The 17,177-nt window shown below is 37.7% G+C and overlaps 1 protein-coding gene across 6 annotated transcripts; it reads right to left on the reverse strand.

Annotated features, from left to right (window-relative positions):
• Nucleotides 1-368: 368 nt before the first annotated feature.
• LOC140549255 (cystine/glutamate transporter) lies at nt 369-11,354 on the reverse strand. Of its 6 annotated transcripts, none has more exons than XR_011978968.1 (13): nt 11,201-11,353; nt 10,786-11,068; nt 10,132-10,258; nt 9,797-9,912; nt 6,409-6,534; nt 4,722-4,821; nt 3,041-3,085; nt 2,826-2,949; nt 2,627-2,730; nt 1,515-1,611; nt 1,261-1,410; nt 839-946; nt 369-616 (listed from the first exon to the last, which is right to left on the reverse strand). XR_011978968.1 is itself a non-coding variant. In XM_072672703.1 (13 exons), exons 2-13 carry the CDS (start codon nt 11,012-11,014, stop codon nt 552-554), a joined length of 1,461 nt encoding a protein of 486 aa, XP_072528804.1. In that variant the 5' UTR covers nt 11,015-11,031; nt 11,201-11,354; the 3' UTR covers nt 369-551. The 6 variants fall into 6 exon arrangements, 5 of the variants coding, with proteins under 5 accessions (XP_072528804.1, XP_072528803.1, XP_072528802.1 ...); XM_072672703.1 differs by having other exon boundaries at nt 839-1,016; nt 10,786-11,031; nt 11,201-11,354; XM_072672702.1 differs by having other exon boundaries at nt 839-1,016; nt 10,786-11,036.
• Between the last annotated feature and the right edge of the window lie 5,823 nt (nt 11,355-17,177).

Genomic DNA, 17,177 nt, shown 5'->3' on the forward strand with positions numbered 1-17,177 from the left:
AAACGCTCCACCACATGATCATATGTTTTTTTGAACCAGTGTTCCTATATGGTTAGTGGAGTTGATATAATGAACAATAAATGTAGAAACATTTAATTAAGTGTATCGTCCATTATCATGCCATTGTAATTAGGCAATTAATGTAATCACTTGAGAGAGACATGGCAAATCAGTGCCACAATTACACCTTACGGGACCATATTGTGTTTTATATATATATATATATATATATATATATATATATACACCTTTGTGAACAAAAAAGGCTATATGTACAGCATCTTTCCCTTCTAAAGTATAGCCAGAATACATTTAAGGCAACATTTAGTATAATGTACGTTTTAGTGATGTACTTGGATAGCAGAAAATGTAATCACTCATTATTTAATTTGCATTACATATTAAAACAAACTTCTATCTATAATATTTTTTGTTTGTGCAGTAATTCCTAAATGGGCACAAGAACCAAAGTTATCACTGTCCAAATACTTAAAGATTTACAACATGTGAGTTTTCATAATTCAGGAACAATTGAGAATGTTCATGTTCTCTCAGTATGTCTGAACCTCTTGTTGTGCCACCTCCAGCAGGATCTGAAGCTGTAGACTGCAGTAGTCTAAAGAAAAAAAGAAAACACAAGATCAGTGAATTTGCTTGTTTTAATATTTCAAAATGGAATGCCTTTTCTACAGCTTGATAGAAGCAACAGTAGGCATAGCATCATTAGGCAAAGATCTGATAAGATCAGAAAATTCTAAGAAAAAAAAAACTGGTGCTTAGCCAGCAGTCAGGCTAAGCAGTAACACAGTAAGATGTGGTTTAGAAAGGTTCGACTCACTGAAGGCTGTTCTCCATGGAGCTGGTACATAAGAGAACTTTACTGTCAGGTAGTACACTGGTATTCCAGAAAGGGTTAGAGCACAGCTGCCACCTGTGATCCATGGGTCTGAATAGAGAGACATACCCACGATACAGAAACACACCACCGTAAAGATTACAACTACAGCCAAAGGGACCTGAAATCAGATTAAAAAAAAAAGACATTGAGTCAAATAAACAAAATAACATTTGGTTCTTCTTATTAAATACAATACATAAATTTAGTTGTTATGTACATGTATTTTTGTACATATGTAGTGTGTTGGTGTAGTGAAGTGGGTAACAACAATGCATTCCCTTGGGTTGGGAGATTCAATATTAAATTAAATTCAATAACATTTTCTTTTATTACAAAACATAACCGAAAAAACAGTTTAAAACCTTAAATGGTCTTAGATGTTCCGGGTATCGATAGCGGTGGACAAGAAGCCCCAGTGTTGCCAAAGCAATGAAGAACCAGCGTGAGAAGGAGGCAAAGTTAACCAGTTGAAAGATCTCTCCTCTTGCTACCATGACAATCACCAGGGGATACTGTAAACCATAAGAATAGTGTCATATACAGTTATATATAATAATAATAATAATAATAATAATAATAAATAAAATAAAGATATGTATATGCCACTATCCATTACCAGCAACAGTACAGCTGGTAGAGGTGTCTTTCTTCGTATGTGGATCATGGAAAAGAGAGCCGGCCAGTGTCCCTCTCTGGCTCCCACAAACAGCATTCTATAATACCACACACATACTGTACATACTACACAGTGCCATGCAAAGGTTTTGGAAAAGTTTCTGTAAATAGTTGTGTAAAAACAACTAAGAATCTTTTAGTTCTTTTTTAAGGGGATTTTTGTCTCATTGAAAAAAGCATCTAGTTCTGTGCGATTATTTTTTTACTAACAAAATATGCTGGTATTTATATATCTGTTCTTCGCTTTGACAGTAAAACAGTACCTAAGCCACTGGTTGCAACACAAGCCCATAACATGATTGATACAATATTGCATATCTGTGAGTGGTAAGTATGTAAGTATGTAAGTATGTAAACTTTTGCTTTCAGTAAACTGCAACATTTCCGGTAATGGTTGATCAGACCTGCACATCAGCTTGGAGGAATTTTAGCCCATTCCTCTGTAGAAAAAAGCTTCAACTCTGCTGGTTGTAGGTTTCCTCTCATGAACTGCTTGCAAACATAAAAATATTCCTTTGAACCTAAAAGATTGCTTTTGGTCTCATCCGTCCACAAAACGTTCCAATAGCCTTCTCGCTTGTCCATGTGATGTTTAGCGAACTGCAGACAGGTAGCAAAGTTCTATTTGGAGAACAGCAGCTCTCTCCTTGCAACCCTGCCATGCACACCATTGTTGTTCAGTGTTCTCCTAATAATGGGATCATGAACCTTAACATTATCCAATGTGAAAGAGGTTTTTAGTTGCTTAGAGGTTACCTTTGACTACTCCTGGGGAGGGTAATAATGGTCTTGAATTTCCTCCATTTGTACACAATCTGTCTGACTGTAGATTGGTGAAGTCCAAACTCTTTAGAGGTGGTTTTCTATCCTTTTCCAGCCTGATGAGGCCCTCATTTTTTATCATGCCATGATACACTTCTACGAAGTGATAGATTATTGTTCTTCAAATAAAACAGGGAGGCCACTCACAGCTGATAGTTGTACTGTGTATGCTTGTGACAAATACATTTTGATTTGATCTAGTTTTTATGTTTGCTGACAGTGGGTTTATACCTAGGTGCTCCAAAGAACCCTCCATTTAGGGCCCCAAGGCAGGAGAGAGAAACCAGTATGGGCACCCCCGAAGCCACACTCTGCAAGGCTCGGCTGGCAAAGGTCTATGTAGAGTTAATCAGGCATTACAAAGAAATGGACTTTAAAAATCAGTGCACCAAGTGAATTCTTTAAATACTTAAATCCATTTAATACTAACCACAGCCACAGCATCAGACATCAGCAGCTCATCTCCAGTCATCATAGTGTAGTAAGCCACATTAACCAGTACATAGCACACAGTAATGATGATCATGGACAAAATGATGGCCAGTGGGATGTTTCTGATAAGTACAAGAAACACATTTTGCAGCAATACAGGGTATTTATTAGATGGAATTGCTAAGATATTGGTGAGATTAGATTTTTACACACCTGTTTGGATTGACAACTTCCTCCGTCACAAAGTTTAAGTAAAACCTGACAGCAAAGAAAAAGAAATACGCATTAGCCCATGGATAGTCACGCATTTTTACTGTAGTTGTTAGGGCTGTCGCAGTGAAAGAATAACCCCGCGGTGATTTAGGGTGGCTCGGGTGGCTGGTTTTCTTTGGTGGTGCTGACGCATTCGCTAGCTCTGTCTTTCATTACCAGCATCTCTTTAAGAGCGTAGTCTACTCATTGACATGACTCCTCTATAGTTGACGTCCAACGTGCAGTCTTCGTCTGACAAATTTTGCATAGTGCCTCGTCTAAACTGGTGAAGCTGCGTTTGGTTTTATGACTCGAGAAACACGGAGAAAACATGAACGCCGCGGTGTGGCGGTTGCTTGCCATTCCCTGCGGTTCGCGTGTTAATAGCGCAATATTGTGAAAGTGTGGTTGTGAAAGTTGTTCTTTTTGCTCTGTCACTGTGCGATAAACGTACAGAAATTAAGCATTAAGCTTTGTGTATTTATATTTAAATGGGGTAAAACTTATATTAGAGGTGGCAGAAGCACACAAGTACCATACTTAGGTAAAAGTATAAATATTTAATTTAGAAAATAAGTATGATTTACATTTTGTACTATAGTAAAATTATTAAAGTACAAACTCCAAAATGTACTTCAAGTAAAAAGTAAAAGCATTATTTAAAAGGGCTTCTAATTACTTGATTTTAAACATTTATTGGAATGTATTTTGAGTTACAGATGAACGCAACCATTCAGTGTAAAATGGTTTATGCTATTATTGCATCAGGATCTGCAAAAACACGATGGTAAAGATACAGTTTTTTTCAGATACAGTTTATGGCTGAAGAACACATTTAGTAATATGTGTCAGTTAAAGATTAGCTGTCAGCACAGTTCATTACATTAAATAGCTAACTAGTTTCACAAAGATTATTTACAAATGATTTCAACTAGATTACAGAACTGATGCTCATCTTAGTTTGTTTCACAAATTAAAATTCTCTAACAGCAGCATGCAAGATTAGCTGCCTGATTAGAATTAAAAGTTTAAAATGTTGAAGTAACAAGCCAAATGTAGTGAGTTAAAAGTAATGATTCTTCTTGTCACTCAATATAATAAAGTCAGAAAATTTAAGCTTTAAGCCTGGTCCTCACCCACTACATTACATCCTCTTCACTGGGGTAATCAGCTAGACACTTCCCTCCGTTAGTGCTTCAATGGGTTAAGCCCACCTCATAATTCTCCGTATTTTTACACACCATTTCATCCAGTTTGAAAAGAGGTGGTGGCTGGTTTTGTATATATCAGAGAATACATGTAAAGTTGGAATCATTGCTAGTGCTAGAGGAGTTATGAACGGGTGGGTTAATTGGCAGTACCAAAAAGTACTTTTAAGTTCAAAATCAGCTGCTTCTATATGAAAAGAAGCAATAATGCAATGGTAAACTTAGCAATAGCAAACAACACGGCAGACCATGCAGATCACAGTAGTGGATGAAAACTTTCATGAAGAAACACTCTTTAACAGACGAAGGACACTATCCACTTTAAACTCAATGTAGTGCAATAAAGAGTAGGGTCAGCAAACATATATCACACTATGTGATTATTTTAAGTGTTAAAAAAAATTATATTTTTTAAAAGAGGTTTTGATTAATACCATCCACCATAGGCATATAGTCCTGAGTAGAAGGCAAGAGGAAGCTTGGTCAAGGTGAAAGATTCAGTGTCAAAAGCATTCCGGAAGTTTTCTGTTTGTCCTGTGGAAAAGAAAAAACACTGAACCACAAACACACTCTTATGTGATGATCACTGTTATTAAGGTTGAATTATATGTTCAAAAGTATCCAGACACCCTTTCAATGAGTCAGGCCGCTGTTATGACAAATAGTATAGTCTCTTCATTTTTCAGACTCATTTGGGGAGCATGCCAGAGATGCCCTTTTTCACCTTTAATGTTCACACTTGTATTACAATTTTTTTAAACTATTAGCATTAGAACAAACTTAACATTTATGAGAGTGAAAAAGGGGGGAGAAAGAGCATAATTAATGTTATATGCTGATTACATAATAATTAATCAGCGACCATGAATGCTTATCATTCAATCATTCAGCTTTATTGGGATATATTGATGATTCCAGGCTGGAATGGAACTATAGAGCAAAGCCTGGCATCAACATTCTGTCCCTTGGACATCCTTTCACAATGCAGAGTAAACCAGGTGAAGTCAAATCTCTAGATATGTCTGGACCAAAATTAATTCTGAGATAAATATTGTTAGTAATTTGTATGGAAATTGGGTATTTATAACTTATTAAAGTACTGTGGGGGCAGTGGAAAATAAGAGATATTTCAGAAATACGTACAAAAAGCTTCTCTACAGAACACCTAATCACTAAATTAGTGATACATGTGACAAATGTCAATGCCCAAATAGCATTTAATAGAACATTTTGTTTAGATACACAAAGCTAACTGTAATGGTTAACACTCAAAATTGTGTAATTTGTCTCAGAAACATACTGACCAAAAAAAGCTCAATTTAAAGATGAATTGAGCTGAAAATGCAAACATTGACCTTGTATAATTATTGTTATTATAATATATGTTTATGCTTACAACAAAATGTTATATGTGCTATGTTACCTGTTCTACAGTGTTAATAAAAGTGAATTACAAAAAAGGGTTCATCATGAGTTCTTTAGTTATAATAGTTCTATTTAGAAAACTATAGAAGTTCATTTAAAAGCACACATGTTTTTTTTATCCAGTTAAATGGTTATCTAAATACAAGGTTTTGGTTTTGTATACATTTTAAATGGTTCTGTACAGCACCAAAAAAGGTCCACTATTAAAAAAAAACTTTTCTGTACTATTTACAATCCCTTTTTGGTAATAATCAACTCTCAAAACTCTTTAGCTGTGCTTTCTTCAGCTTCCTTCTTTTGCAACCCTGTGATCTTGTTTTGCAACTTTTCTTGTTTTCTTCTTTCAACACTTCTCTCCTTTCTTTTTTCAAACTATTTCCTTTTCAGCTTACTTTCTTTCGTCTTTTCAAACATCTCGCTTTCTTTCACTTCTTTGTACCGTACCGGTCACCCCTCTACAAAGGTGTGACATTCTTAAATGCTGTGACCACCAGGTGCGTCTGGTTTGCACTGATTACTAGGATCTCTGGGGATTGGAGTTTCCTTGGTTAACCGTGCCTACACGTTCTCAAGTAATCTGAGGCATATATGCAGTACCTAATGTAAACTATAGCAACGTTGAATGTTTTCAACCTGATTTCATATATACAGTATATATTCTAATTGTAGCACAAAAGTGTTTTCCATATTTCCTACCTTTGGCTAGGGCCATGATGCCTGGAACAATGATTAGAGTCAGGGCAAAGAGCTTGATGAAGGTCAGAGCGACCTGAGTACGTGAGGCCAATAATACACTCCAGCAATTCACTGCTACCACAAATGCTAAAACATATATAAGCAAAAAAGAAATTACGACATATGTTTGCATTATTATGGTGTTAGTTGTTATGATACTATTGGTCTTTGCAATACTAATATAGCAGTAGCTGTAAACAACAGCATAAATAAACCACTAATAAATCACATGTTTTTGAGGGCTGGTTGCAAATCCTTCACGTGTTTTGGATATGCAAAAAAGATAAATGCAATACAAATGCATACCACTCTTAAGCCACCTTAATGATTCTTTAATATTACAATGAAATTACAATAGACAGTTATCTACACAGTTATATATATTTATATATTTTGAAGTGAAAACTAACAGCAACCTCTGTAGCAAACATATTTGGGTACAAAATCTGTACATTTCAAAGCAATGTTACTTTCGATCTGATTTTCTTATAAAAGAAAGAAATAAAGAAAGAAAAGTGAAAGAAAGAATGGTAGTTGTGACATTAAGGCAGTAGGTAGTAGCTAAGTCAGTATTTAATAACATTTGCAGATATCCTAGTTTGCAAATGCTTTTTGTAGAGATTTTTTTCACCCACTCTTTCATGCCTTTAGTTCCATGCTTTTAATTTCAAAAACTTCAACTTGTGTTTCCAGAAAAAGTAGTTTAGGGTGGATTTCAAGGTATGTCTGGTATAAATATTCTATTTTAGAAGCCAAACTTTTGCATTAAGGGTGTACCCAACCTTGTGTTGTTTACAGAATGCCTCTGACTTATCTAGATGTTGCTTTGTGTTCTTCAGATGTGTTTTGTGATAAGACAGCAGGTAAGGTTTTCTTCTTATAATTCTTTTATGCCCAAGCAATGCTACACAGTAGAATAGTGCACAACAGCTCCCCTTCATGCAAGTCCTTTGCTATCATACATCCTTTAGAATTTGCTTTATTTTCAGACACTCGGCCATCTTCTTAGAGGACCTCATGGTTGTTGAGTGTTAGCGCAAGGTTTAAAGAGTCACTATAGAGTAATTATACGATCCAACAAGTCTAGTAAATACATGTGAATTGCTTAAGCTATTGCTCTGTACTATCTTATACTTTTCAATTTAATTATGTTGTTAATTTTACATTAGTTACTTAATACCCCTTAACTATTAACTATTTACTTAATACCCCTTAACTATTTAATAACAGTTATTACTTATTAGCTGATTAAGTACGTACTTTTATAATCTTCGCAGAAAAGTAAGGAAATTTTAACATTAAAACCACATTAAACCACATTGACCATTTGTGACGGGCACACATGAAATTTGGCTTCCGCATTTATCCCATCCGTGCAGTGAACACACACATATACACCAGTGAAACACACACAGTGGACAGTGAGTACACATGCCCATAGCGGTGGGCAGCCTTGGGTATTGTGTTTGATAGATTATTTCTTTGTATCACTGCTTCTTCGCAATACATCTTATACCATCCAGAAAGCCTTTAAATTTCCCTTTCAGATGGTGCCACATTTGTAAGGAACATGCATTTGTGGGATGTGCAGTAGAACTGAGTATGTGGGTTGCGCCCATGAAAATACCAAATCCTCTTTGCCAATGCCAAGCAGCTGCCATTGACTCCTTTGATGTTTGGTGGACTGGGTGATTGAAAATTATAGAAACAAGACATATTGCCAATTTAACAATTTATTCATTTAACAAACAGGAGCCTCAGTAGAGTGTGGAAGAACCATACACAGCCACAACAGCCTGGCACCTCCTTCTCATGCTGGTCATCTGCCTGGTCACACACTGCTGTGGGATGGCATCCCACTCATCAACCAGCATTTTTCACAAGTCAGCCAAAGTGCTTGATTTGGTCACTCTGACACAAACAGCACGCCCAAGCTGATCCCACAATTGCTCAACAGGGTTGAGGTCAGGACTGCTGGCAGGCCTTTCCATCCTCTCCACTCCCAAATTCTGGATGTACTCTCTGATAAACCCTGTTCTGTGGGGCAGAGCATTGTCATCTCGGAGGATAGAGTTCGGTCCCAGACTGTGGAGATATGGGATTGCCATTGGTTGCAGAATTTCATCTCGATATCTCTCTGCATTGAGATTGCCTCCAAATATGACAAGCCTAGATTTTCCAGTGAGGGAGATGCTGCCCACACCAACACATTGCCTCCACCAAAAGAAGTTACACTATCGATGCAGCAATCAGCATAGCGTTCTCCACACTTTGACACTTTGAACATAACATTGCTCCACATGTTCAGGTTCCAGTGCATGTGTTGCCGACACCAGTGCAAACGGGCCTGACTGTGAAGGGCAGTTGACTATATCATCCTGCAAACCTTGACTGCAAATCTGTAAAAGACAGCCTACGGTACCTAAGTGCTGACAGGGTGAGGAAACAATCTCCTTGGGGTGTCATTTTCTTGGGACGTCCACTTTACAGCCTGTCTTTGACATCCTCCATTATGGAACTTGGCCTTCAAGTTGGAGATGGTACTTTGCATGGCATGCCAATTCTTGGAGCAGACACCTACTGACCACTCTAGCAGGGCCCATTCTCATCATGGGGTATCAGAAGCTCAAAACAAGTGTCAATAGCAACAGCAAAATAAGCTGTTTGGCAATGGCAGAGAAGATTTGGCAAAGATTTTATGGGTGCAACCTACATACTCAGCTATGCTACTCATCCCATAATGCATATTCCCTACAAATGTGGCACCTTTTAAAACGGAAATTAACAGGCTTTCCAACAATATAAGATTTATTGCCAAGAAACATTGATACAACAAATACATAATCTACCAAGCACAAATTTCCTTACTTTTTTTGTCATTGTCATGCCTGCTCCTGTTCTGTTATGTCTGCCTCTGTTTTGCCTCTATCTTGTTTCATTTATTAATAAATATCCTGCGTATACGTCCGCCTCCGTCTCCAAGCTCGACAAACTGTGACAGTCATTTATACATAAATTATTTACTCTTTAACTGCTGCTTATTACATTGTCAATGAACCGAGCACTGTATTTACACATATAAACAAATACCAGTAAACCATAATAATTAAAACCACTGATGTGACTCAATTTTTTTTACTATATTTTTTACTATCTAAGTTACTCAAATATGAAGTAACAGTGCTTTAACATTAGCATAAAATGGTTTGCTACAGAGGATGTTTTTTACAAAAAATATGTAGTTTGGCCTGGCATACAACTTCAATGGATTTTGAAATTGTGCAGCCCTAGTATTTAATTTACTTTATGACATCATGACACATTATATTGGTTACTGAATGTTACTCACTAACTCCCAAGATGCTGACCAGTTTGACCAATGCTGGAGGCGCAGGGCATGGCATGTAAAGGGGCTCTACAACATAGCGCCCAAAAGCCAGTGACACATAGGAGGCCACTGCTGGCCTATAACAGACAGACGAAACCGAATCACTCAAGTGTTCCCATGTGGCAAGAAAACACAGTAGAAACTCAGTCAAATAAGCCAAAGGATCACTGCATAGTAAGTAACTTACGTCTTAAACAAAACATGTTCACAGAAAGCATATAATGCAAAATCAGTTCAGCATAGACCTTTGCTGTCCTTAATTCAGCATACACTCATACACACACACTCCAACTGACCTTATGAAAATAAACTCAGTCCACAGTCTCAGGAAAGCAGGAAGTGGTCCAAGGGTCTCAAGTAAGTATGTGTAATGACCACCAGACTTTTTGAAGCTGGTACCCAACTCAGCATAGCATAAGGCACCTTAGCAGAGCAAAAGACACACACAGTACACATAGATAATAAAGCAAACATTTTATCTACATGACTCAAGTATATTATAACATTAGAATATACAGTCAGATTATAATAACCACAATAGATTGCCTTGCCCTGGATGACACTAGCCATTGATGTTAGAGGGGAGCGATGACTCCATTGAGTGGTCCAGAGCAAGCAATGCTCCACTGTGGACCGGTTAATCTCTATAATGAACACCTTAATGCTACAATGTCTTGCTAGTGTCATCCGAGCCAAGGATGGTTATTACCACCTATTATTAGGTGGTCATAATATTTTGATATGACCATGTATATGAACAAATGGAAATTATGTCATTAGAATGTGCTGTATTTAATAAAGTTGTTGATATATTAATTAGAAGAACACAGCTAGCAGAACACAGGTTTGGTTGCTAAATTCTTTATACACTCCAACCACATAAACCAGTGTATTGTTATAGCCAATAAAATGCCTCACACTGCCTAAAACTTTTTAAAAATTGTATATACCAAAGGTGGAGAGGACTCCACAGAGTGCCCACACCAACAGGGAGAGCCCCACGCTGCCTGAGTTCATCAGAACCCCTTTAGGAGCGATAAAGATGCCGCTGCCAACCACTGTGCCTATGATGAATGAAACAGCAGGCAGTAGACTGATCCTCCGCCTGAGGTGAACGCCATCATCTTTCCCTTCTTCCTTCACTCTTTCCACAGTTGTCACTCTTTTAGTTTCCCCCATAGTCCAGATGTTACGTACTAATCTTCAAAGCATGCAGAAACACTTAATAATGATCTAGAAAAACAGCTTGAGGTTAACATTTTTACATAAAGTGCAAATAAAAAAAGAAGAAGCAAACTTCTTTACAGTGCAGTATGTACATTAGTCACTACATTAGGTTACAAATTTCACTGCATGAATACTCACCAGTTCACTACTACTGGAGGCTGTGCTCTCTCACATGGTTGTGTCGACAGTGTTCTGAACACTGTGTATTTTTCTCCTGACTGGCTCAGTTTTTCTAAGCACAGTAACCATGGTAACTCAGGCACCCAGCTCAGAGTTCAGGCAAGGAACAAAGCAAGCAGTCTTTCCCAAGTCCATTATCATGAGTAATTAAAGCAGGTTACAAGGTCGAAGTCCACACTGCACTGCTCAGTGTATGTGTGTATGTGTGTGTGTGTGTGTGTGTAGACCCTGTTTGAATTTGTGCACAGCATGACACAGGAATTCGGCCCCTAAACCCCCAACTTTAACCCTGCACCATTCTTAAAACAGCTGCAAAGCTGATGTTCTCTCTCTACATCAGGAAAGCACCCCTGTAAACACTATAGGCTGCTCTGTCCTGGCTGCCTGTTGCATTCCATCAGTGAGGACTCCTGGAAGTCTAATTCCCACTGTGATCAAAGGCCCAGAATCCAATGGAGTGTTCTCCATTGCTTCCCATGTGTAGGCAATATCAAAGTAAACTCCTTACGTGAAAAAAGAGATCAAGTTAACTTCAAAATTGCATGCAAAACATTGCAAGTGAACACAAAATGTGGCATAAAATAAACATACATATACAGTATAGTCACAATTACAAAGAGGTAATCTTTACATACAGTCTTGTGAAAAAATAGGACACCCCAAGAAAATAATTTTGTAAATGTAATTTAAAAAAAGTTAAGATGTCCCCACATTTATTACTACTTACAATTCCCATTGTTAGAATCAGGTGCAACACATCAGCTGCAGATAATTAGAACATTGTTAGAGAGGATTTTGTAGAATCAAAATAAACCGTAAACCTCAGACATTACACGTTTGGTTTGGGATGAGTGGTATCGCCCTGGTGAAATCCAAAGAGCTCTCTGAGGCCTTCAGAAAGAATGTTTTAGATGTTTATTAGTCTGAAAAGGTGAAGGATAAAATGCTTAAGCTCCATAGGGAGACAAGGCTGAAATATTTTGGGAGTTCGGACACAAGCATACCTTAGAGTTCCCCTGTAAAAACTGCAGGCATGAAAAAGCATGTTTTTCACACTCATTTGTCCTAGCATGCGTGGGATAATAAATGTGCCGCCTTGAAAGACAAATTCTTTAAATCCACCCAATCCAGTGGTTCAAAAGCAGCAGCTGACATAGCCTCAAGCACCAAAGGCAGATCCCAAGACAGAGACTGTGGAAAATGCGTTTATCAATCAAGTCTTGGTGGGAAGACAGTACAACCCCCAAAGAACACTGAAATGGAAGTTCAGGTTTAGCCGAGCCACACTTTTTAAAAACCTGCCACTTGTATCCATAAATGAACCTAATAGGCAGATCCCTGGCACTCTGAATGGTTTTAATAACACTGGGTGGCAATCCTGTTGTGCTTAAAGTAAACCACTCAGGGCCCAAGCCCATGGAGCCAGATGTAGCTGGATGTGGATTAAATATCAAAGATCCCCTGTTGCTCTGCCCCTGTTGTCTGTCAATATATGACACTCTCAAGAACGGGGCAGCTCTTCAAATAAGGGAGTAAATGTTTCAGTGTTAGGTAAACAGTCAACATCTCCAAACAATTTAAGTGAAGGGTTATACATACCTGTATACCAACTGTGCAACTCTTTGGTACCACATACCCTAAGCCATGCAATGAGTAGCAGGATAACAGGAATCAGTGAGAGTGGACATATTAAATACTTCCAAAAAGTGTAATTACAACACAAAAGTAACAAAATGTATACTCGACCACTCCATCACAGTATCTTAAAGAAGCATTCATCCAATTGGGTGCCTATTTGTTTCATTGTAGCCTACATTGTCTTTAGGCTACAATTAATATCCTAATAATGAACTCAGAATGCTGTCTACTGACTCACTTTTCATGTTGGTCAGTGGTGGCTTTGGAAATATGCCTAGAATTATGGATTGTCTTATAAAGAGGCACAAAGCTGCACAGGCATAACATAGGCAATAGACAAAATGATATCATTTTAAAAAGTGTGATTTTCTTTCATTTCTGTACAATGACCACCTACATAAAAATTGCATTTTTCCAAACATTTTTCCAGGCCCAAAAAGTAGCTTAGCCTTGGCCTAGCCTACTACTCACCCCACAAACAGTAATAGTCAGTAATAAAAAAATGTGAAAGTTGCCTCTGACTTATTGTTTTTGTTGGTGAATGTTGGTTTTAAAGTGCTCTCACATTTAAGACTATTTAGTTCAGGATGGAAGATATAAAAGTACAAACCCAGGCTTATTTTCTAATCCAGTCAGTGTACACGTCTTAGCCTTTTTTATTGACATTTGCTCATTTGATCAGATTTACCAAAGGGTTTTGCTGCTTTAGCCTACTCTTTATATAGCCTAAGTGTTCTGAAAATAGTCCAGTTTACCGCAGGTTCTATTTCATGTTTCTGTCCACTGTGAATGCCACTGCCAGAACCGCCGTCGCCACCACCACCACTGTCATCAGCCACAGGAGCAAACATGTAGTATTTCTGGCATATTTGGCAGTGTTTGCTTGAAGCTTGGCCGCTGATCTACTGGTTTTATATATATTTTGTTTTATAAATATAAGTGTCAGGATTGTCGACCCAAATAGCAAGTTGGCCCACCAGGAAATTGCCCGGTATGCCAGATGGCAAGTCTATATTAGTGGGAATTCAGAGATGTTAGTTAGACAAGTCTCAAATCGGCATGAGCGCTCTCTCAGGCAATCCTGGATGCCTGATCAAGATGCTGTACTTCTTTGTAATAAACCTTTTTTGTCAGTGGACATTTATTCAACAATCATCGCTGCAGAAATAAACACACATAAAAAAGGTCATAAAAAAGGCCCTTCTCCAATACCGGAAATTACCAAGAGTAGAATCCGGCCTCGCTTTGTTTGGGTGGAACTACCTTTATAGCTCTCTTCTTTAATAGCGAGATTTTCTCCTGGAGATTTTCACCTGATTCGTGTGGCCCGGGAATGAACAATGCCCCTGAACCGTGGCGGTTTCTGGTAAACTGCAGCCTGTAACTGCTTCGCACGTCGATGAGACACATGCGGCAGCTCTCATATCAAAGCAATTTTATTTTGGACTGGAGTTGTCACAAAGCAGCTTTACACCATCAGTAATTAGTAAAAAGACAAGAAATCAATAACATAAGAAGACATGAAAACCCCAGTGAATAAGACCCCCAGTGAAAAAGCCAAAGGCGACAGTGGCAAGGAAAAACTCAAAGCTGTACTCAAAGTGTACTGCTCAGGTGTGCAACATTTTCTCAATCACTATATGATAATCATGATAATCATCACCTGAAAGTACCCTTTCAGATCATTGCCTTCTACACCTGTTGGTGAGTTGACCAAGGCAAGACAGGAGCTATCTTTCTCATTATGTTGCAACAAACCTGAATGTTACAAAATGTTACATTACATTTTTTGTTTGAATGTGTGCTTGCTTATTTAATAACCAGAAAATGTTGCCATTCTTCATTGCTTCTAAATAAATTCCATACATTTAAAGTTCACCTCTGTAATGCATCCTGATGTTCATTTGTTCTATGCTTCCTATGCAATTTTTTCCCCTAAATTAGTATTACTATGCACGTTTACACCAACCTTACCTCACCAACATCTCAGCCTTACCTTGGATTGTAATTGCAGGATTTTCCCTACACTTTAGGATGGGAACACCATTTTCCATACACCCCCCCAATTTTCTGTTCACCCCATACTTCACTAAGTGACATTCTATTGGTCGCACATAACTCTACATACTTCTAGGCTTGCCTTTTTAAACTTAATTAATTTAATAAAGGTATAAGGGGTTAGCGGTATGGTTAAAATATTTTATCAAGATATTTAAAGACATTTTTACGATATACCATGTGACAAAATGCATCAGTAGCGGCAGATTCTTAGAAACTGCTATTCCAATACTCTCCTATACTGAGTAGTGATTTTTATTCAAAATGTGCTGCACTTCATCCAATTAAACCAGACTAATTACACTCTCTCTAATGTGTCTAAATGTGCAGTTGATCAGTGTCCTTTAAGCACAATATCTTCAATATGCATAGAAAAGGTACTTTCTAAATGCTCTTTGTCTGATTAATTGTTGTACTTTTTATGTTCGCCATGGCACTTCTCTCCTTTTCCTACCCATCACTTTTTCAACCGCCATATTGACAGAATTATATAGAATGTTCTGTAACTTTCCAAATCTTCTATGCCACCCTCCTGGTTAGGATTCTTAACTCTATCCACACATAAATAATTAAATAGGTCCCAGTTTGTAAGTCCCATCTGTGAATACTTCCCATTTCCTTGGATACAACCACACTCTATCCTGCATCATATAGGATAATGATCACTGTCTGGTGTCATTTAAAAAAAAAAATCACCACAACAAACAAGTTTGTGATTTACTTGGCCACCTTACTTGTTACTTACTTAACCTTTCACACAGGTTATAGAACTGGACTGAATCAATGCAAGAAATGACATTGTGGGTTTCCATCTTACTTTAGTTAACTGGAAGACATCATTTATCTTCATTAACATTTGGTTGGGTAGGAGAGGGCTATTCTTGAGCTTACAACCATTCATTAATCTTTTCAGGAGAATAGTGTGGTCTGTTGTATCAGGAGCTGCACTGAGGTCGAGTACCACCAACAGAGATATGCAACCTTAAACGGCTAAAAGATCATTTGTTGTCTTTTTGAACTTTTAAAATGTTATACTGCTATATTGTAAGAAGGGAGGGTCACTCTTAGGAATTAAGTTATGGACAGCCTTGGCTGGAAAAGACGGTCTGCAGGACCTTTCCATTTACATGGAGTCATGGCTGTCAGCCAATAACAGTATTATGCATCATGTCATGTGACATTGTGGTCGTATTAACAGACACTCTGTACAAAGTTCTTTGCAGTTTTTAAGGATGTCTGATGGCCAATGTCTGGTGGCCAATGTGATTGAATAAGTTGTTATCCAGCCAACGAATGTTAGGCGAGCTGGAATTGGTAACACTTGGCCAGCCATCTTGGCAATTTTATTGTCTTGTCTGAAGTTATAAACAACTGAAATATTGTTGTTCGAAATATGCAATCAGACAGCTTGTAAGTGCACTTGGACACTTGGACTGTATTTTCTGTATTTTTAACTTTATAGAGCTGCTGCTGCTACTCTGAGAAGAGAGTCTAATTTGTTTTGTTATCAACATCTGCTGGCAAAATACTAATGACTCATGTTTCACTCTAGTCCAAATGATGTGTCCTACGAAATATTTAGGCTTCACAATTCTGCTTTTAATAACATATTTAGTTAGAAATATACACATCACACAAAACCTACATTTCAGACTTATATCGGAAACAATTGCCATTGTCAATGTAAAAAGCTAAGCAAAATTTACCTTTGAAAAAGTCATGCCTGCTCTCTATACAGAAACAGCAGCCGCGCAAAAGATCCTCCAGTACTGGATCCTCCTGTACTTCATAGTGACACCTTGCGCTGAGATCCAAAGGGCTTTAAAAAAAAAAAAAAAAAAAAAAAAAGACAAAATATTGCTACCTTGGCATCAATGTGTAAATACAACAACTGAGTTGAGGCCTGCAAATAAAATACACAATACATTACTTCCCACTTAATAATTTTAGTGTTACTGTATTTTCTTCTGAATAAGTATGTTAATTAGCTAAAATGAACATGCCTGCTTGTAGCTAGGCAGCTAATGATACTTAGCTTGCTACCCAGATTAATTACATCACTCTGAATCACCTGAAATATTCACCCATCAGACGGACCTCCTGTCCTCCTGTCCTCCTGACTACATAGAGGACACTTACTCTGTTGCCTTTGTAAATAGTGTTTATATAGTGTGATTCTCCATCATTTTCCATTAACTCAAAATCAAACTCATAAAGAGGGCCGGCTCTGTCCTGGGGT

The sequence above is a fragment of the Salminus brasiliensis genome, chromosome 2 (assembly GCF_030463535.1).
Source record: "Salminus brasiliensis chromosome 2, fSalBra1.hap2, whole genome shotgun sequence".
Lineage (NCBI taxonomy): Eukaryota > Metazoa > Chordata > Actinopteri > Characiformes > Bryconidae > Salminus > Salminus brasiliensis.